The sequence below is a fragment of the Eschrichtius robustus genome, chromosome 13 (genome assembly GCF_028021215.1).
Source record: "Eschrichtius robustus isolate mEscRob2 chromosome 13, mEscRob2.pri, whole genome shotgun sequence".
NCBI lineage: Eukaryota > Metazoa > Chordata > Mammalia > Artiodactyla > Eschrichtiidae > Eschrichtius > Eschrichtius robustus.
In genome coordinates, this window is record NC_090836.1 from 10,337,840 (window position 1) to 10,358,851 (window position 21,012).

The 21,012-nt window shown below is 42.9% G+C and overlaps 1 protein-coding gene across 2 annotated transcripts in view; it reads left to right on the forward strand.

Moving 5' to 3' along the window:
• The window catches only part of BORCS5 (BLOC-1 related complex subunit 5), a 96,814-nt gene extending 79,625 nt beyond the window's left edge, over positions 1 to 17,189 (forward strand). For both annotated transcript variants that reach the window (XM_068560690.1, XM_068560689.1), the window contains exon 4: positions 16,501 to 17,189. In XM_068560690.1, the coding sequence (XP_068416791.1) occupies positions 16,501 to 16,731 (231 nt within the window). In that variant the 3' untranslated portion in view covers positions 16,732 to 17,189. The remainder of the gene's footprint in view (positions 1 to 16,500) is intronic.
• The last annotated feature ends 3,823 nt before the right edge of the window (positions 17,190 to 21,012 follow it).

Below are 21,012 nucleotides of genomic sequence, written 5' to 3' on the forward strand. Positions count from 1 at the left end.
TGTTTTTGGTAGACGGTGTAGACTGAGGTTTGCCAGAGAGGGATTTCTCTTCTTGTCTGACTTACAGATCAAGGATGTGATATGAGAATAAATGGCAAGAGTTTACTCTTATAAGCTGTCATTGTAAACTGTTGCCTTCAGAGTCACTTCAGAATGTCCAGTATGTGGTAATTGGTGTCATTTAGCCTATGGCATAATTTTTGAAAACGTCTGCCCATTGTTTGTCCATTTTGCAAGAGAGAGGCACCCCGGAGAAGGTTCCCACAGAGAGCTCCTAATCCTCTGCGGGGATGGTCATCTGGAGGAAGGTCAGAAAGCCAGAAAACACAGATTTTCCTTGCGGCATGGCATGCAGGATCTAGTTCCCTGACCAGGGATCGAACCCGGGCCCTCTGCATTGGGAGCGTGGAGTCCCACCCACTGGACCACCAGGGAAGTCTCTGCTTACAAGTTTTTGTGTGAACATATGTTTCAGTTCTCTTGAGTATATATCTAAGAGTGAAATTGCTGGGTCATATGGTAACTCTGTGTGTTTAATTTTTGGCAAAACTAAACTTGTTTTCCCAAGTGCTGCACCATTTATGTTCCCAGTAGCAGTGCACAAGGCTTCCAATTTCTCTACATCTTCAGCAACACTTGTTATTGCCTGGCTTTTTATTTCAGCCATCCTAGCGAGTGTAAAGTAGTAGCTCTTTGTGGTTTAGGTTTTCACTTTCTTAATGACTAAAGATGTTGAATCCCTTTTCATGTGTCCAGTGGCCATTTTTACATCTTCTTTGGAGAATTTCAAGCTGTATTTGCAACACCAGATTTTGCCCTTGGGACAGTACTAATTTATAGAGTACTAACTGCTAACTGCTCTCTAATCAGGAGAATTGGTAGTTCTGAGAACACACGAAAGGGTGAAGCTCTTTATAAAACATTGAAGCAGTTTCTTTTGAATGTGACCATATAATTGGAGAATTTCTTAGTTTTATTTTAGTACTATGAAAAACAAATCTCCAAGCGTATTTGGCCATTCAGTGGAATTTTTTATAATCACATAACATTACATTTTTATAGCTCTGATCTGTTTTTAGATCACTCTTATATATATCATCTCATTTGTAATCTTTATAACATTACTGTAAAATTGGATGGATGGACAGACGGACGGGTATTATTATTCCCATTTTTAAAAAGTAGAAGCTCAGACTCAGTTTGTGATGTGTCCAAGGACACATAACTAGTAGGATTTAAGTTCAAGCCTTCTGACTTCTATCTTTTTATGTTAGTGAATTATTAGCCATGTCAAGGATGGGGGGTGAGCCTACATTGCTAAAAATCAGTGATACACCCATCTCCAAAAAGACATTAGAGGCATGGCCATGTCCCCATAGATTGTTATTGATCTGAAAATTCATTTTTTGGATAGCTGTATAACAGAATGAATTCTCAGTTTTCCATTTAGCCCCTCTAGCTAGAAAAAAATTACAATAAAAGGAGAATTGTGCATCACTGTGTATTCATTACATTTGGGGGCACAGAAGGATATCCATCGAAAGTACAAAGCTGGGGCTGGGTTTGGAGGGGTTTTTTTTTTTGGTGTTTTTTTGGCTGCCTTGGGTCTTCGTTGCTGCATTCGGGCTTTCTCTAGTTGTGGTGAGCGGGGGCTACTCTTTGTTGCGGTGCGCGGGCTTCTTATTGTGGTGGCTCCTCTTGTTGCAGATCACGGGCTCTAGACACACGGGCTTCAGTACTCGTGGCTCACGGGCTCTAGAGCGCAGGCTCAGTAGTTGTGGCACGGGCTTAGTTGCTCCTCGGCATGTGGGATCTTCCCAGACCAGGGCTCGAACCCGTGTCCCCTGCATTGGCAGGCAGATTCTTAACCACTGCACCACCAGGGAAGGCCTGGGTTTGGAGTTTGAGAAGAGAGCAGCCCTTGGTTTGCTGGCCTCAGCACATCGTGGCCTCCACCTCCCAACCCCCATGTTCCTAAATTGACCTCCTTGGGAAACTATAATTTAAATGTAGAATGAGTGCAGAGAAAGTGAACTATTTGAGACCAAATAAAAATTGACCTTGAGGCTTAAGTTAACATTAAGAGCTGAACATTTAAAGGGTGGGGAAGATGAGTGACGTTTTAAAATGTAGTCTCAATTAAGTCCTTAAGCAATTTTTTTTTTGTTTTTAACATTTTTAAAAACCTTAAGTTACTGAGGGAGAGGAAAAGCAATAGTCTGTTGATCATATAGACTTGAATTTTGTTAACTGTGAAACACAATTTACCTATTCATTTTCTTTTGCTCTATGAAAAAGTTAAATTTGCTTTTGACCACCTTGAACCTATCTACAACTTAAGGTTTTAGAATTCAGAAGATGTACAGTCTTCTTTCTGAAGCTCTTACTGTTGTTCATGCATCTTTTTTCTAACTGAGAACTATAGGCCCTTGTAGTATGTATCCCTACTTTGACAAGGTTACCTTTACTTTGAAAAGGAAGTTACATCAAGCATTTAGACATCTTCCATAGGATGACCCACCTGTCCCAAACCAGCATCAAAGCTTATTCTATCAGGAATTTTTTTTTTAATATTTATTTATTTATTTGGTTGCACTGGATCTTAGTTGCGGCAGGCGGGCTCCTTAGTTGTGGCATACGAACTCTTAGTTGCAGCATGCATGTGGGATCTAGTTCCCTGCCCACGGATCGAACCCAGGCCCCCTGCATTGGGAGCGTGGAGTCTTATCCACTGTGCCACCAGGGACGTCCCCAGGAAATTTTTAATAATTTTTGAAGCAGTGTACTCTTGTTGGAGAAGATATCATTCATTAAAGCTCTTCTGCTTGTTTAGAAAGTATTTTTGAAAAAAATATATATATCTTCAAGTACATGGGTATTTTTAAATTTTACTATGTTGGGTAGCAGCAAACAGTGGTGTAATAGTAACTCATTCTCATGGCTGAACATATAAATCAAAAACACATGGAAGGACTTGTAGGTGAATAATGATTTCAGTTATTAAGTGGCGTGAAATGTTTCTGTAAGGGAACTTTGGGGTGAGTAATGTGACTCTTTTGTAAGATTTTCAGTAGCAGGAGTTCAGAACAGAAACAAAACATGTCAGCAAAAAACACAATGGTAGATTGTCCTCTGAGTGATTGCATAAGCCTTGAAGATATTTAGTGTAACAGGGATGAGGCATAACAATAGCTCCCTGCCTTTACAACAGAGATACGTGTGCCTATTTGGATATCTTGAAATGTCATTCTTTCTGCCCTTATTTACTTAATCTTGCTTTTCCATTTTTCATGTAGGAGAGGTTTCTAGACATAGTTTCTCTTTCAGTTCACATTTATTTTATAATTTACGGAGCTCTGGGGGGTTTTTTTGGTTTTGTTTTTTGGTGGTTTTTTTTTTTTTTGGCCATGCTGCGCGGCTTGCAGGATCTTAAGTTCCTCAACCAGGGATGGAACCTGTGTCTCCTGCAATGGAAGGGCGGAGTCCTAACCACTGGATTTCCCTGGAGCTCTGTTTATCTGGGGCTGTTCTTTATCTCATTTATTCCTCACATTTAATCCCGTGAGATAAGTCCGATCATTATCCCCAGTTTAAGGGTGAAGAAACTGAAGCTCAATGAGGTTAAGTAATTGGTTCAAGGTTACAAAGATAATCGTATGCACAACCAAGACTTTGACCCAGTTCTGTCTGACACTGCTGTCTTCACCTGCAAGCTACACATAGTTGTCCATAAAGCTTGGTGACTCAAGCCTCACAATAATTCTTTGTTTATTTCGTTGTTTCTGTCGAAGCCCCCTCCCCTTCTGAGAGAAGCCCACCCCTCTCAGAGCGATTCGGAGTCACTCACCTCCAGCTCAGGATGCCGCTGACGTGTAGACAGGTTATTCCCAGGCTCTGGATGGTCATTTCACACCTGAGGTGGAAGCTCTGGTGAAACCTTGGGAGGTGAACTACTGAGAATTTAAGCCAGTGGGTCTGAAAACCACTGAGTCCTTTCCTGCCACCCCAGCTCAGCCAGGACGGGGGCGTCCGTGAAACAGGTCCCTCCCGAGGTGAAGTGCGCAACCTCACGGACGTTGGTGTCATGAATAGCCATTTCTCGTCTGGTGGCGGTAAGTATCCAGAGACAGGGGTGGCATCCAGGGTCATCTTGGTCATGGACCTGAAGCCACCAGAGTCCTCAAAGTGATGTGAAAATTGACCAGAATGTTTTCCCTTCCACACCGTGTCGGGCCTTCCCCAAATGAGTTCTGGGGAGACTTGTCTGGTGAACATCTAGCTACTCCCTTTTTCCTGGTCTGTAGTCCAACTTAACAGTGCCCGTGGGTTCAATCTTCAAGCAAGTTTTACTCTCTTGCTTCCTTGGACCTTTTGTCCCAAGAGGACCAGATCCCACTTCGAGCTCATCTCTGGCAGGACTTTTCTGTAGGCTCCCAGCCCGTTTCCAGTGGCTCTTCACTGGCCTCCTCTCCCCTCCTTTTCTTTTTAATAAATTTAGTTGATATTCAGCTTATCAGTTGGAGGCTCACTTTTCTGGAAGGGATCTAAATTCTCCTTTTAAGGATCTCAAAAGCAGATTTTTTAAAGAAATGCAATGAATGTTTTGAGACAGAGGCCCAGGTCAGTTCTCCTGAAAAGATCCCAAATTTGGATTTTTTTCTTAATATTGAGTTGTAAGAGGTCTTTATATATTCTGGATATGTCTATTATCAGATGTTGATCAATCGATCGATAGATAATATTTCTTCTCTTAGTCTGTGGCTTGCCTTATCGTTTTCTTAATGATATCTCTCAAGGAGAAGTTTTAAATTTTGATGAAGATCAATTTAACCATTTTTTGCTTTTTGGTTAATGTTTTTTGGACCTGTTTAAGAAATCTTTGCCTACTGCAAGGTAGCAAAGGTTCTTCTTCTAAAAGTTGTATAGTTTTAGCTTCTATGTTTAGGTCTGTGATCCATTTCATGCTAATTTTTTTGTATGGGGTGAGGTGTAGGGGTTCAGGTTTTATTGTGTTCTTCCAAAAATTGTTGAAAACCTTTCTTTTCCCCATTAAATTACCTTGAAAACTTTGTAAAAAAAAAAAAATCAATTGACCCATGTATGTTTAGATCTATTTCTACACTCTGTTCAGTTTCATTGATCTATATATGTCTCTATGCCAATCCTGATTACTATAGCTTTTTTAAAAAAATCTTTATTGGACTATAACTGCTTCACAATACTGTGTTAGTTTCTATTGCACAACAAAGCGAATCAGCCATATGCATACACATGTCCCTATATCCCCTCCTTCTTGAGCCTCCCTCCCACGCTCCCTATCCCACCCCTCTAGGTCAGCACAAAGCACCAAGCCAGTCTCCCTGTGCTATACAGCTGCTTCCCACCAGCCAACTATTTTACATTCGGTAGTGTATCTATGTCAATGCTACTCTCACTTTGCCCCAGCTTCTCCCTCCCACCCCCTGTCCTCAAGTCCATTCTCTATATCTGCCTCTTTATTCCTGCCCTGCAACTAGGTTCATCAGTACCATTTTTTTTTTTTTTAGATTCCATATATATGCGTAAGCATACAGTATTTGTTTTTCTCTTTCTGACTTACTTCACTCTATATGACAGACTCTAGGTCCATCCACCTCACTACAAATAATTCAATTTCGTTTCGTTTTATGGCTGAGTAATATTCCATTATGTATATGTGCCACATCTTCTTTATCCATTCTTCTGTTGATGGGCACTTAGGTTGCTTCCATGTCCTGGCTATTGTAAATAGAGCTGCAGTGAACATTGTGGTACATGACTCTTTTTGAATTATGGTTTTCTCAGGGTATATGCCCAGTAGTGGGATTGCTGGGTCATATGGTAGTTCTATTTTTAGTTTTTTAAGGAACCTCCATACTGTTTTCCATAGTGGTTGTATCAATTTACATCCCCACCAGCAGTGCAGGAGGGTTCCCTTTCACCACACCCTTTCCAGCATTTATTGTTTCTAGCTTTTTTGATAATGGCCATTCTGACCAGCATGAGGTGATACCTCATTGTAGTTTTAATTTGCATTTCTCTAATAATTAGGGATGTTGAGCATCTTTTCATGGGCCTCTTGGCCACCTGTATGTCTTCCTTGGTGAAATGTCTATTTAGGTCTTCTGCCCATTTTTTAACTGGATTGTTTGTTTTTTTGATATTGAGCTCCATGAGCTCTTTGTATATTTTGGAGATTAATCCTTTGTCTGTTGTTTCATTTGCAAATATTTTCTCCCATTCTGAGGGTTGTCTTTCTGTCTTTTTTATGGTTTCCTTTGCTATGCAAAAGCTTTTAAGATTAATTAAGTCCCATTTGTTTATTTTTGTTTTTATTTCCGTTACTCTAGGAGGTGGGTCAAAAAAGATCTGGCTGTGGTTAATGTCAAAGAACGTTTTTCCTATGTTTTCCTCTAAGAGTTTTATAGTGTCTGGTCTTACATGTAAGTCTTTAATCCATTTGGAGTTTATTTTTGTGTATGGTGTTAGGGAGTGTTCTAATTTCATTCTTTTACATGTAGCTGTCCAGTTTTCCCAGCACCACTTACTGAAGAGACTGTCTTTTCTCCATTGTATATCCTTGCCTCCTTTGTCATAGATTAGTTGACCATAGGTGCGTGGGTTTATCTCTGGGCTTTCTATCTTGTTCCATTGATCTATGTTCCTGTTTTTGTGCCAGTACCATACTGTTGTTGATTACTGTAGCTTTGTGGTATAGTTTGAAGTCGGGAAGCCTGATTCCTCCAACTCCACTTTTCTTTCTCAAGATTGCTTTGGCTATTCGGGGTCTTTTGTGTTTCCATCCAAATTGTAAAATTTATTGTTCTAATTCTGTGAAGAATGCCATTGGTAGTTTAATAGGGATTGCATTGAATCTGTAGATTGCTTTGGGTAGTATAGTCATTTTCACAATATTGATTCTTCCAATCCAAGAACATGGTATATTTCTCCATCTGTTTATATCATCTTTGATTTCTTTCATCAGTGTTTTATAGTTTTCTGAGTACAAGTCTTTCGCCTTTTACGGCAGGTTTATTCCTAGATATATTATTCTTTTTGTTGCAGTGGTAAATGGGAGTGTTTCCTTAATTTCTCTTTCTGATTTTTCATTGTTGGTGTATAGGAATGCCAGAGATTTCTGTGCATTAATTTTGTATCCTGCAACCTTACCAAATTCAATGATTAGTACTAGTAGTTTTCTGGTGGCATCTTTAGGATTTTCTATGTATAGATTCATGTCATCAGCAAACAGTGACACTTTTACTTCTTCTTTTCCAATTTGTATTCCTTTATTTCTTTTTCTTCTCTGATTGCTGTGGCTGGGACTTCCAAAACTATGTTGAATAAGAGCGGCGAGAGTGGACATCCTTGTCTTGTTCCTGATCTTAGTGGAAATGCTTTCAGTTTTTCACCATTGAGTATGATGCTTGCTGTGGGTTTGTCATATATGACCTTTATTATGTTGAGGTAGGTTCCCTCTATGCCCATTTTCTGGAGAGTTTTTATCGTAAATGGGTGTTGAATTTTGTCAAAAGCTTTTTCTGCATCTATTGAGATGGTCATATGGTTTTTTTTTTTTTTTTTAATTTATTTTTGGCAGCGTTGGGTCTTCGTTTCTGTGCGAGGGCTTTCTTCAGTTGTGGCGAGCGGGGGCCACTCTTCATCGCGGTGCGTGGGCCTCTCGCTGTCGCGGCCTCTCTCGTTGCGGAGCATGGGCTCCAGACGTGCAGGCTCAGTAGCTGTGGCTCACGGGCTTAGTTGCTCCGCGGCATGTGGGATCCTCCCAGACCAGGGCTCGAACCCGTGTCTCCTGCATTGGCAGGCAGACTCTCAACCACTGCGCCACCAGGGAAGCCCCGATCATATGGTTTTTATTCCTTAATTTGTTAATGTGGTGTATCACATGGATTGATTTGCATGTATTGAAGAATCCTTGCATCCCTGGGATAAATCCCACTTGATCATGGTATATGATCCTTTTAATGTGCTGTTGGATTCTGTTTGCTAGTATTTTGTTCAGGATTTTTGCATCTGTGTTCGTCAGTGATATTGGTCTATAATTTTCTTTTTTTGTGATATCTTTTTCTGGTTTCGGTATCAGGGTGATGCTGGCTTCGTAGAATGAATTTGGGAGTGTTTCTCCTTCTGCAATTTTTTGGAAGAGTTGGAGAAGGATTGGCGTTAGCTCTTCTCTAAATGTTTGATAGAATTCGCCTGTGAAGCCATCTGGTCCTGGGCTTTTGTTTGTTGGAAGAGTTTTAATTACGGTTTCAATTTCATTACTTGTGATAGGTCTGTTTATATTTTCTACTTCTTCCTGGTTCAGTCTTGGAAAATTGTACCTTTCCAAGAATTTGTCCATTTCTTCGTGGTTGTCCATTTTATTGGCATATAGTTGTTTGTAGTAGTCTCTTATAATCCTTTGTATTTCTGCAGTGTCAGTTGTGAATTCTCCTTTTTCATTTCTAAATTTATTGATTTGTGTCCTCTCCCGTTTTTTTCTTGATGAGTATGGCTAAGGGTTTATCAATTTTGTTTATCTTCTCAAAGAACCAGCTTTTAGTTTTATTGATTTTTGCTATTGTTTTCTTCATTTCTATTTCATTTATTTCTGCTCTGGTCTTTATGATTTCTTTCCTTCTACTGGCTTTGGATTTTCTTTGTTCTTCTTTCTCTAGTTGTTTTAAGTGTAGGGTTAGATTGTTTATTTGAGATTTTTCTTGTTTCTTGAGGTGAGATTGTATTGCTGTAAACTTCCCTCTTAGAACTGCTTTTTCTGCATCCCATAGGTTTTGGGTCGTTGTGCTTTTCATTGTCATTTGTTTCTGTGTATTTTTAAATTTCTTCTTTGATTTCTGCAGTGATCTCTTGGTTATTTAGTAACACACTGGTTAGCCTCCAAGTATTTGTGTATTTTACAGGTTTTTTTTCCTGTAATTGATTTCCAACCTCATAACGTTGTGGTCAGAAAAGATGCTTGATACGATTTCAATTTTCTTAAATTTTCCAAGGCTTGATTTTTGACCCAAGATGTGATCTATCCTGGAGAATGTTCCATGTGCACTTGAGAAGAAAGTGTATTCTGCCACTTTTGGGTGGAATGTTCTATAAACATCAATTAGATCTGTCTAGTCTATTGTGTCATTTAAAGCTTGTGTTTCCTTACTATTTTCTGATTGGATGATCTGTCCATTAGTGTAAGTGGGGTGTTAAAGTCCCCTACTGTTATTGTGTTACTGTCGATTTCTCCTTTCATGGTTGTTAGCATTTGGCTTATGTATTGAGGTGCTCCTATGTTGGGTGCATAAACATTTATAATTGTTATATTTTCTTCTTGGATTGATCCTTTGATCATTATGTAGTGTCCCTCCTTATCTCTTGTAACAGTCTTTATTTTAAAGTCTATTTTATCTGATACGAGTATTGCTACTCCAGCTTTCTTTTCATTTCCATTTGCATGGAATACCTTTTTCCATCCCTTCACTTTCAGTCTGTATGTGTCCCTAGGTCTGAAGTGGTTCTCTTGTAGACAGCATATATATGGGTCTTGTTTTTGTATCCATTCAGCCAGTCTGTGTCTTTTGGTTGGGGCATTTAATGCATTTACATTCAAGGTTATTATTGATATGTATGTTCCTATTACCATTTTCTTAATTGTTTTGGGTTTGTTTTTGTGGGTCTTTTTCTTCTCTTGTGTTCCCCGCTTAGAGAAGTTTCCTTAGCATTTGTTGTAAAGCTGGTTTGGTGGTGCTGAATTCTCTTAGCTTTTGCTTGTCTGAAAAGCTTTTGACTTCTCCATCGAATCTGAACGAGATCCTTGCTGGGCAGAGTAATCTTGGTTGTAGGTTTTTCTCTTTCATCACTTTAAGTATATCCTGCCACTCCCTTCTGGCCTGCAGAGTTTCCCCTGAAAAATCAGCTGATAACCTTATGGGGTTTCCTTTGTATGTTATTTTCTGTTTTTCCCTTGCTGCTTTTAATATTTCTTCTTTGAATTTAATTTTTGTGTGTTGGATTAATATGTGTCTTGGTGTGTTTTTCCTAGGGTTTATCCTATATGGGACTCTGTGCTTCATGGACTCGGTTGACTATTTCCTTTCCTGTGTTAGGGGAGTTTCAACTATAGTCTCTTCAAATATTTTCTCAGACCCTTTCTTTTTCTCTTCTTCTTCTGGAACCCCTATAATTCGAATGTTGGTGCATTTAGTGTTGTCCCAGAGATCTCTGAGATTGTCATCAGTTCTTTTCATTCTTTTTTCTTTATTCTGCTCCTTGGCAGTTATTTCCACCATTTTGTCTTCCAGCTCACTTATTCGTTTTTCTGCCTCAGTTATTCTGTTATTGATTCCTTCTAGTGTATTTTTCATTTCAATTATCGTGTTGTTCATCTCTGTTTGTTTGTTCTTTAGTTCTTCTAGATCTTTGTTAAACATTTCTTGTATTTTCTCAGTCTGTGCCTCCATTCTATTTCTGAGATTCTGGATCATCTTTACCATCATTACTCTGAATTCTTTTTCAGGTAGATTGCCTATTTCCTCTTCATTTATTTGGTATTGTAGGTTTTTTACCCTGCTCCTTCATCTGTGAGAAATTTTTGATATTTTTTTTTTTTTATGAGTGGGATTGTGTACCTGTGTTATTGGTTGTTTGGCCTGAGGCTTCCAACACTGGAGTTTATAGCCTATTGGGTAGAGCTGGGTCTTGGTGCTGAGATGAGGAACTCCATGAGACCTCACTCTGATGAATATTCCTTGGGGTCTGAGGTTCTCTGTTAGTCCAGTGGTTCAGACTCAGAGCTCCCACTGCAGGAGCTTCGGCTTGTCCCCGGGCTTGTGAACCAAGATCCCGAAAGATGCCTGGGGTGGCAAAAAAAAAAAAAGAACAATAACAAAGTGAAAAATAAGATTAGACCAGGAAACTAACAGATATATTAGGAAGAATATAAAAATAAAAATATAGATGAATCAACAACCAGAAGGTACATCAGTACCACAATAGTAAAAAAGAGGAGGGAAAAAAAAAGGGAGGGGGGAAGAACTTGGCTCTGGATGGTGGGGCCTAAGCAGGGGCGATGTTTGGGTGGGGGGCGGGGCCAGTGCTCAGAACACACAGGGCTGGAAAAGGCCCTGGGGGCTGTGGGAAGCGGCCCTTAGGCTCAAGGAACAGAAGGGGCCCAGGCGTGCCCCCCACCCCTGGTCTCAGAGGGCAGGACACCTCACCTGGGAGCCCAGCAGGCTTCCTGGGCTTGAGTGAGTGGAGCAAATGCCCTCCTCTCCTCTCCTGCTCCTCCAGTCTAGGAGCGCCTCTCCTCCCTGCCTCTCCCGATCTCCCCGGCCTCCCTCCTATGCCCCGAGGACCCACGTGGCCTGGATGGGGCTTTGTGGCAGGGGTACCGCCTTGGGAGCTCAGCAGGCTTCCCGGCCCGAGTGGGCCAGGCGATCGCCCTCCGCTCCTCTCCTGCTCTTCCCGGAGAGTCCCTCCCACCTGCCTCTCCTGATCTCCCTGGCCTCAGGGGCACCGATCCTGTCTGGCCTCCACTTCTCCTCCCTCCTCAGTCCCTCCGTGTCCTACTGGTTCACTTTGGGGTTCCTCCCATCACCTGGGCCTCAGAGTCCCTCACCAGCGGCTGACAGGCACTCTAGTTGTGGGGACACGCTAACTCCTCATCTTCCCACACCACCATCTTGACTCCGCCCTGTAGCTTTAAATTAAGTCTTGAAAGAATTACTGTAAGTCTTCAGACTTTGTTCTTTTTCAAAATTCTTTTGACCATTCTGTTTACTTAGAATCAGCTTATCAAATCCCTACCAAAAAAAGCCATCTAGAATTTTGATTCAGGTTGCAAATGAATCTATAAATCGATTTGGCAAGAACTGACATCTTAATGATATTGAATCTTCCAATCCATGAACATGGTATATCTCTCCATTTTCGAGATCTCCTTTTTCATTGCAGGGTTTTGTAATATCAGTGTGTAGGTCTTATACATATTTTGTGACGTTTTCTCTAAGTTTTTTATGTTGATGCAATTGTAAATTTTGTATTTTTTATTCCATTGTCCAGTTGTTCATTGCAAATATATAGAAATACAATTGATTTTTGTATATTGAACGTGTATCTTGCAACCCTGCTAAATTCACTTGATGGTTTTATTAGTTTTTGGTTCTAAGTTTCCTTAAGATTTTCTAGGTATACCATGTCATCTGCAGATTAAGACCCTTTTATTTATTCCTCTCCAGTTCCTGTGCCTTTTATTTCCTTTGGTTGACTTACTGCAGGGGCCAGGACCTTTAGTACAACTTTGAATAGAAGTGGTGAGAATGGGCATCCTTGCCTTATTCCTGATCTTAGGGAGAAAAGTGTCTTTCCCACTAACTATGATGTTAGCTGTTGGGTTTTCACAGATGCCCTTTATCAGACTGAATAAGTTTCCTTCTGTTCCTAATTTGCTGAAATTTTTCATAATTTGTTGAATGCTTTTTCTGCATCTGTTGAAATGATTATATGATTTTTAACCTTTATTATATCAAAATGACAAATTACTTTGATTTTCAGATGCTGAAAAAGCTTACATCCTTGAGATAAAGCCCACTTGGTAATGATATACTATCTTTTTTGTATGTTTCTGGATTTGATTTGCTAATATTTTGGATCCATTGCTGGCAGTGGACCGACCAGGTGGGCAAATAGGCTGCCCCATCCACATAAGGCATTTGGAACGACTTTGAGCCCCTTCTGTAGATGTCTAATGTCATAGCAAAGCCTGCACTTACACCCACAAATAATCTCACCTCCTTTTTCACCTGCCCTTTGAAAGGTACTGCCACCAGAGACAGTATATGAATATGTGGGGCAAGGTTTGAAGTATGAGTTTAAGAGTAAACAGTGAGTTCCTTAGGGCAGGGACTTTATCACATTCATTCTATCAGTGTAAGATTAAATCGAACTGGTGTTACAGAGACCCAGAATTACAGTGGCTTATACAGAATGGAAATTTTTTTTTTTTTTAAACATTTATTTATTTATTTATTTGGTTGCACCGGGTCTTAGTTGTGGCAGGCGGGCTTCTTAATTGCGGCTCATGGGCTCCTTAGTTGTGGCATGTGAACTCTTAGTTGCGGCATGAATGTGGGCTCTAGTTCCCTGACCAGGGATTGAACCCAGGCCCCCTGCATTGGGAGTGCGGAGTCTTAACCACTGCGCCATCAGGGAAGTTCCGACCTTGTTTGTTTCTTTTAAATTAATTTTTATTGGAGTCTAGTTGATTTACAGTGTTGTGTTTCTGCTGTACAGCAAAGTGAATCAGTTATACATATACATATATTCACTCTTTTTTAGATTCTTTTTCCATATGGGTCATTACAGAGTATTGAGTAGAGTTTCCTGGGCTATACAGTCAAAATGGAAATTTGTTGTTCTCTCCCATACCTGGTACGACTCTCATGGGGAAGAATCCTCATGGACCCAGACTTCTTCTAGTTCACTGCTCTGCCGACCCACAGATTATGACCTTAGTTATTCTCGTGGTCCATGGGGCCTGCATCTGCATTTCAGCAGCAGCAGAGGGAGGGAAGGGACAAAGGAGGAGAGGAGGAGCATGCCAGTTAACTTTTAGGAAGGTGCCCAGAAGCTCCATGAGAGACTTCCTCATATACATGTCGCTGACTAGTACTTAGTCACGTGGTCATAGCAAGGCCAGGGTTTTGAGGCAAGAGTCGTGGGGAATAAATAGTCATTCTCTGTCTATTGGAAAACCTAATAGTTTTTTCATTTAAATGGCTTTTCTGGAAGTTCCTGAAACAAAGTTATTTGCAACATTCCTCCTTCTGGGCCTGAGTTTCCTGGAATAGTAAAGTCATGTTAACAAAGAGAGTGGAAAAGAAAAGTCATGTTAATGTACACAGTAAGCCGTGTGGGTGTAAATAGTTTTGGTTCTTAATATCTATATCGCTAGGACTTTGCATGGTGCATGGCACACGATAGTACTCGGTAAATGTCTGTTGACTCTGTATGTTGTATTTATGCTTCCTTGTTAGAATCTACATGCCAAACTAGAAACAGGAAAGGTGAATATGTTCCCGATTGTCAAAATGGTAAGATTCAGAATTGCATTAGATACCGACATTGCCTAAAGTCATGTCAGAAATGCTAGAATAAGTCTGTACCTGGGGTTCATGGATACATCCTAAGGTAGGGATTAGGGGTCAGGAGGAGTATTGTCTGAGCAAAGGGCAGGGCATGAGAAGTAGGCATTACCCATTTTATTACACTTTTCCAGGTATTAAAGTCTTAGTTGCACCAAATTGAGACTTTACTTGCAGCAATCAGAAAGAATGGGAGAAGATTTAAAAGGCAATAACTTTTCCATCACGTGATTTGATGCTCTTTAATGCCATGCCATTACATGCACATGAAATCTCGTGTGCCCCTAATGGTACACTCTCTCAATTAAATACAGTAAAAGGAAGATGCTGGACTGAGGAAATCTGGGTTTTAGTCTTGGTTCTGTCACTGTGAGACCTTGGAGGTCGCTCAGCCCTAAGTTTCCTCTTCTGTGGTTTTTTCCCTCTGGGACTGTCATGGAATTGAGTCTTGGAAGACATACTCTAAACATGTTTGAACACCGTGCTTGAATTCAGTGTGCTCACCTGAGCATTAAACATGACATGGCTTTGGACAGAAGCTCTGGACACATTAAACACGGCCTCAGCTGGATGTGGAAGTGTGTAAGGAAGTGTATGCCATTGAGCAAGAACTTTGCTAAGATGGTTGTAAAAGCTGTCTGATCAGATGTCAATCAGGCCGTAGGGGAGGGGATGGGTTGATTGCCAAGGGCCTTAGGCACGATAAGGTAGAGCCTTGGAGGCCATTTCAGATAAACTCTGACTCAGGAGTCTGTCTAGTCTGGTAGAGTTGGGGGCTGGGGGCCGGGAATGCCCCCGCCAAGTGAAACGTGATGACCCCAGAAGGTTCTGAATTCTGGTGCAGGCTGTTCCATGAGCTGTGCTGGTCCCCGATGGGGGTTCCAGCTGGCTCCCACAGTCTCTCAGAAGGCGGAGTATTCCTAGGTGCTGGATTGAATTGCCATCCTGAAAAGGCTGGCGCTGACTGTCAGGAAGACGATAATTTCCTGCTTCACCACCTCCAAAGTGCTGAGTGCCTGAACAGGCTTGCAGAGAACCCTCTGAAGGTATAAACTGTTTCCACCTTGTCTAGAGTTTCCCATTCAGATGGATTTTTTTTCCTCCCTGCACACCCCAGCCCTTCACCAGCTGTCTTTCGTTGTCCCCTCGGCATTTCAGAACAAGTGATGGGAGAACCAAGGGACAAAATAAGCCCTGCGTTCTTGTAACAAACCCCCTGCTCCTCACCACCGTCCCTCTCTCCTCAAACGTACAACGTCAAAATAGAATTGGTTATTTTTTTGGGGGGGGCGGTGCCCTGGCTTGGGTCTCTTATATGTTAGAGTGTTTGTTTTGTTTTTGTCTTTATCACACCATTTTCGGAGGCTCTGCGGTAACTTGCGTTGAGGGCCAGCGCTTTGCTGGATGCTGGGGTTGGGAAGGGCCGTGCTCCTGGGAGAGACAAGAAGGAAGGGTTGAGGTGGCATTTGAGCTTTGGGACAGAAACGTGAGTCTCGGGGGTGTGACTGTTCCCTCCCTGGTTGGGGAAGGAAACAAGTGGGGAGGGAGTGGATGTGGGTCCATGCAGAGGAGGGTACGGGCATCTGACACGCTGGCGGTTCCCTCCTCCTCCTGTTTTTATCTGGATGATAGGTACCAAAGAACCTCTCCAGGAGAGGAAAAGAGGTCACAAAAGGGGAGCCCAGAGCCTCAGGTTTGCTTGATTGGGGGGAGGGTGCACGAAGCAGTCCTCTGTTTGCCCCGCATGGTATATAGACTTGACTTGGTTGGCATCTGTGGTCCTGGCGGGGAGTGCCACCCCCTCCAGGCAGCTCTCCCGGAGTGACTGCGGTCTGCAGCCTCCAGGGAGGAGGGAGGACAGAGCCGAGTCCTGAGCACGTCTCGTCATCTCATTTCGTCCTCACAGCAACCCTGCAAGTCTGCCATCAGTCCCCTGATTTTTGCAGATGAAAAGCCTGAGACAGAAAGCATACATATTAGCAACTCAAGTGGCAGAGCCGGAGTCAAACCTTGGTCTGCCTGATTTCTGAGCCCAGGATTCTTTCCTGTAGAGAGAAAGAGATAGAAATCCCAGGGTCTCAACAAGGACTAGATGCCTCACGCTCCCAGAAGGCAGAGCTGGAGGCCGTCATCCCAGTCTCCCTCTGCAGAGGGTTCTGGGGCAGCAGCCGGTCAGGCCGTGTCCTGGAAGGTTGTTATGCCCAGTGATTCCGCTTCCTGCAAAGCTGGTCGCCCCCCACGTGGCCTGTGGGCTCCGCACCTCGCGCTCAGCCCCCAGCCTTGTGACGGGCCTTGTTTCCTCTGGATTGAATGTGTCTCACTTCTCTCCCTCCTGCAGATGGATCTGTCTGTAGAAACCCTCTTTAGCTTCATGCAGGAGCGCCAGAAAAGATACGCCAAATACGCCGAGCAGATCCAGAAGGTCAACGAGATGTCGGCCATCCTGCGCCGCATCCAGATGGGCATCGACCAGACGGTGCCGCTGCTGGAGCGGCTCAACAGCCTGCTGCCCGAGGCCGAGCGCCTGGAGCCCTTCAGCATGAAGCCCGACCGCGAGCTCAGGCTGTAGCTGCCTCCCCCAACCGGCTGTGGCCCGGGGACGGCCAGGGCCCCAGGACGCTTGGAACCAAAGGCGTCGGAGGTGACCGAAGGCCACTGGGGGCGTTGACGCTCCCTGAGGGCACGGGAAGCAGTCCAGCCGCCCTGGAGACTGCGATGCCCCAGCCCTTCCCTTGACGCGCTCTCCCTCTGCAAAGCCAGCAAACCTACTCTCAGTGGTCACCGAAGTTGGAATGTGTGAACTATTAGGGATTCTTTACAGAACTCTGCCTTGGGACTTATTTTTATTTTGCGTAGTTTTTTTTTTTTTAATTGACAGTGTATATTATCTAGTCTAGCTTGCAGACTGAAAATATGAAAGAGAAGGGGAGAAATATTTTAAGAAGCTCTGCGTCCTTGACGCCTTCGTGAAATTTTTCTCAGTAGGCTGTCTTGTGGGTTGTAAACATAAAGAACTAATTTAATCCAGGTGTGTGTGTTGTGTTTCCACCGTAGCAAGTCTTTATCTGGCCTGGCGTTGCTCCGGTGTCAGCTTAGGGTGCCCCTCCTGTGTCGTCGTCGGAAACTGAAGACTCCCTTTCCACAGCCTGGTCGGGTTCATCTCCCACTGATAACTGGTTTCCTTGATGCAGATACAGTTTAGGTTTCCTCTTATTACATCAGCGCTGGCAGGACTCCAATTTTTGAGGCAGGTTTTAGCCCTCATTTGCTTTACTAGCTTTGCAGACTCGCGGAGCAGAGCGGAGAGTGCTTACCCAGCAGGCGTCCACGGAGCCCACTGGATGGGCCAGGCATTGTGCCGGGGATACAAAAAAGGCTGAAGAGGAAAAACTCCCAAGTGCTGCTGAATTTCTATGGGAGATTAGGAAATGAAGCAATTTGAGTAACCACAAAAGTACTCGGTGCAGTACTTTGCACATGATAAACGTTCTAATGGAAGAAAAGATTGCAGCAGCAAAGAAGTGGAACGTACGAACAGATCCGGGCAGGCAAACGGAGGCCAGCAGCCGGGGATCTAGGGAGGTCACTGGGTCCCTACATTCCTCCAAACCTCAGAGGGTGTTTTTTGTGTCCAAACAGCCTTAGGCATATTTGTAAGGTTAAAATTGATCCCACTTAGTTTAGCATCTCTCAGTTAAACTTTATCTGATTCTAACCTCGAATTTTGATTGAACACTATCTTGTAAGGTTCTTAGAACCCGGGATAAAATGTAGGGCATAAAACAACTGGATGACAGCAGAAATATGAACATTCCAAGCTAAATGGAAAAAATAATTTTAAAAAATTTAGACACAGGGAAAAAATCAATAGCTTCTAGCATTTTCTAAGTACCAAAAAAATATCAAGATTGCTCATTCCCTCTGAACTGGAAAGGCAAGTTGGAAACCAGAGCCAAGGGAAGAGGCCAAGGGAGCATCTGCCTTCTTCAGAGGGCAACCTTCTGGGAACTGCTTCTTTACCCATCAGGAAGGAAGGCGGGTAGAGACGTCCAGCCAGAGGAGATAAAGGGGTCTGAGGGAGCCAGGGAGGGATTGGAAGTGGGGAGCTAGACCTTTAGAGTTTGTTGGGCCACTCTGGTGAAAGAAGCTCGTCTTTATAATGCCTTTGGTGGTCAGGATTTTAGTGGGGCTTTAAACCACTCCTAGAGCAATTCATTAGAGTACAATCAAGAAAGATGTTCTGTAATTTTAGAAACCTGTTAAATAGCTAAGGTTATACTAGGAACTGTCACGGAGGGGAAGGCAGCCACATTTATCGAATAATGCATTTCCCCCCCCCCCCCCCCCCACTGTGTTCAGTGCTCCTTTCGTGTATTAAATTCCCATGTAATTGAGGATCTAGTTCTGGACTGTATTCAGATCCATTGATCTTTCTCTCCGTACTGTTTCATGCTGGGTTTTGTTCGTTTTTTCACACTGTCTTACTATTATAATTTCACAATACATTTTAATATCTGATGTGGCTAGACTAGGTACCCACCTACTCTAATTACTATTTTTTCCTAACTTCACTTTTTTTTTTTTTTTTAACTTCAAACTGGCAGAAAAGTTGAAAAACTAATAAAAGGCATTCTCATAGTCCCTTCCCCTAGACTGACAGAAAGTGGCATTTTTCAGCCCTCAACCATCATTGTCTTTTTTTGAGTTCCTGGAGTATACAGAACCTGGCCCTGAACACAGAGACATGCTTGTAGCTTTCAAAGAAGGAAAGGCTGGTTGTCTACAGAGCTGTCAGAACAGCTCAGGGATCCCGTTCCGTCATCCTCACTGCACGTAATACAATTTACAAATAAAAGCACATAACAAAGTGACATGCAGACTGAGCCTGCGAGGACAGAGCTTTCTCAACGGTGTTGCAGCAGCTGATGGTCTGGACGTGGCAGAAAGGTGACCTCGCGCAGCGTGCAGAACTTCTCTGCCAGCCAGCGCTCCATCCAGTTCTTTTCCTTCTTATAAAGACACTAGACAAAACATGGTATATTAACTTAGATTTGGGTCCAAGGTAGATAGACTGCTTATTCCTGGGTAGAAGCAGAGAAGAACAATAGGCAAATCTGATGTGTTTTGAAATAATTCTAGTTAATTTAATATCTATGGTATGTGGTGGTTTCGCAACATGACCAACTTCGGCTAAGTCGAGTTATGTTTCCTGGAATTCCCTTCCCTGTTCCTTTTTGGTTAGGGTTGGGCACAGGAGAAATTTGCACGAGATTTGTCAGTGGAACTGAAGCAGCATCCATGTGTATTTGATGAAAGTCGCTGTCAGTCAGGCCCTGGTGCACTTTCCGTGTGGGCAGCAGCTCCTCCGGCTCCACAGAACTCTGCCTTCAGCTTTTGCAGATCCTGGGCCAGGTATGAGGACTAACTTCTCCGTAGGTCTTCTGCAGCAGGGAGGATGAGGGCTGAGAGAAGGGAAGAGCCAGCGTGGGTTCTGGTGGGAGACAGATGTGGTTCCAGCTTGTTGCTTGCAGGCTTCAGGTGTCTTGGCTCTCCGCCACTGCCCATCCATCCCCCACTGCACATCCAGCTGTTTTCTGGACCACCTGCCCAGCGACTCCTGGTGAAGAAGAAACAGCGCAACAGGGACTCTTACCAGCTCCTTTAATTAATTGCTTAAGGTGAGTCTCTTGAACAACCTCCTTATTCTACATCATTCCTGGTGGTTCTTCTCTGATTGAACCCTGACTGGTAACATTTTACTTTTCCCTCCTCAATAGTTTACTTTTTCCAATGGATTCTAGGAATCTGAGGGGTTTCCTGTTTCAAGAGACAGTAATGCTGGATCTCTGTTGGTTAATGACCAGTGACCCAGCCGGACGCTCCCGGATGTTTCAGGGATGGGGAGGCTGCCTGGGGTTGTCAAAGAGCCCTGGCTGGAAGTTTCCACCCCCTCTAGAGCACGAGGTGGTCTGGGTGGGGTCTCACGCCCCTTCCAGCTCTTAGATCCCAGGCCTGCGGTTCTGGTACATCACCCTCGAGAAACAGTGAGGAGCATCTTTGCCTGCTGTGTCTGAGCACTGGCCCTAGGTCTTGGTAGTGACTTTAAATTCTGAGTTGCCAAGGGAGAGCTTCTTTCCTTCTTTTTGTTAACTATGAATTAGACAGGTGTCAAGTGGCTCGCTTCCTTTAAGGACCTGTTCTGCTTGTCAGTCTCTTCACCTCTAGTGATGAACCCCATCCAACAGGCCGCTATACTGCAGCCTCCTTGTTTCACTAGTTGAAGTGGAAGATCAGTAGAAAGGTCTTCACCCCTTGTATTATGTGCATATAAGTTTACAATAAATGAATTGTGGGGTTAAGAGCAAGTGATAGATTTCATGGGCAGCTTTATAATGATTTTATAGATTTCACATCTTTATTTCCCTCAAAGTTTTATCATTCTTAGTAACTTATGTTCTCTGCCAGAGTGAATATTTGATGAAATGCGTTTTTAAGGATTCCATATGCGAAGTGCACTCAAGAAATTGGTTTGGTTTGTTTGTCTTTGGTAAAGTATTCTCTAGCTTATTTCTTTGCTTTCTCCTCCGACGTGTGAAAAAGGTACATTATAGGTATTATAAACATGCTGTTCCCAAGGCTACGTAAACTAATGGCCCTGGGGAACTACATGTGCCACTTACTCTTTTGGGTTGATTTGTAGAACTTATTTAGCTTTGGCATTTCCCCTAGCAAATCCCAAGGAAAACAAGGAATCTTCAGTAATGAGAGCTGTGAACAAACACGTATTAAAATCCTAGAGTAAGTGAAAATTTTGTCTTCCTGTTTTGTTTACACCTCAGCTAAACCCAGA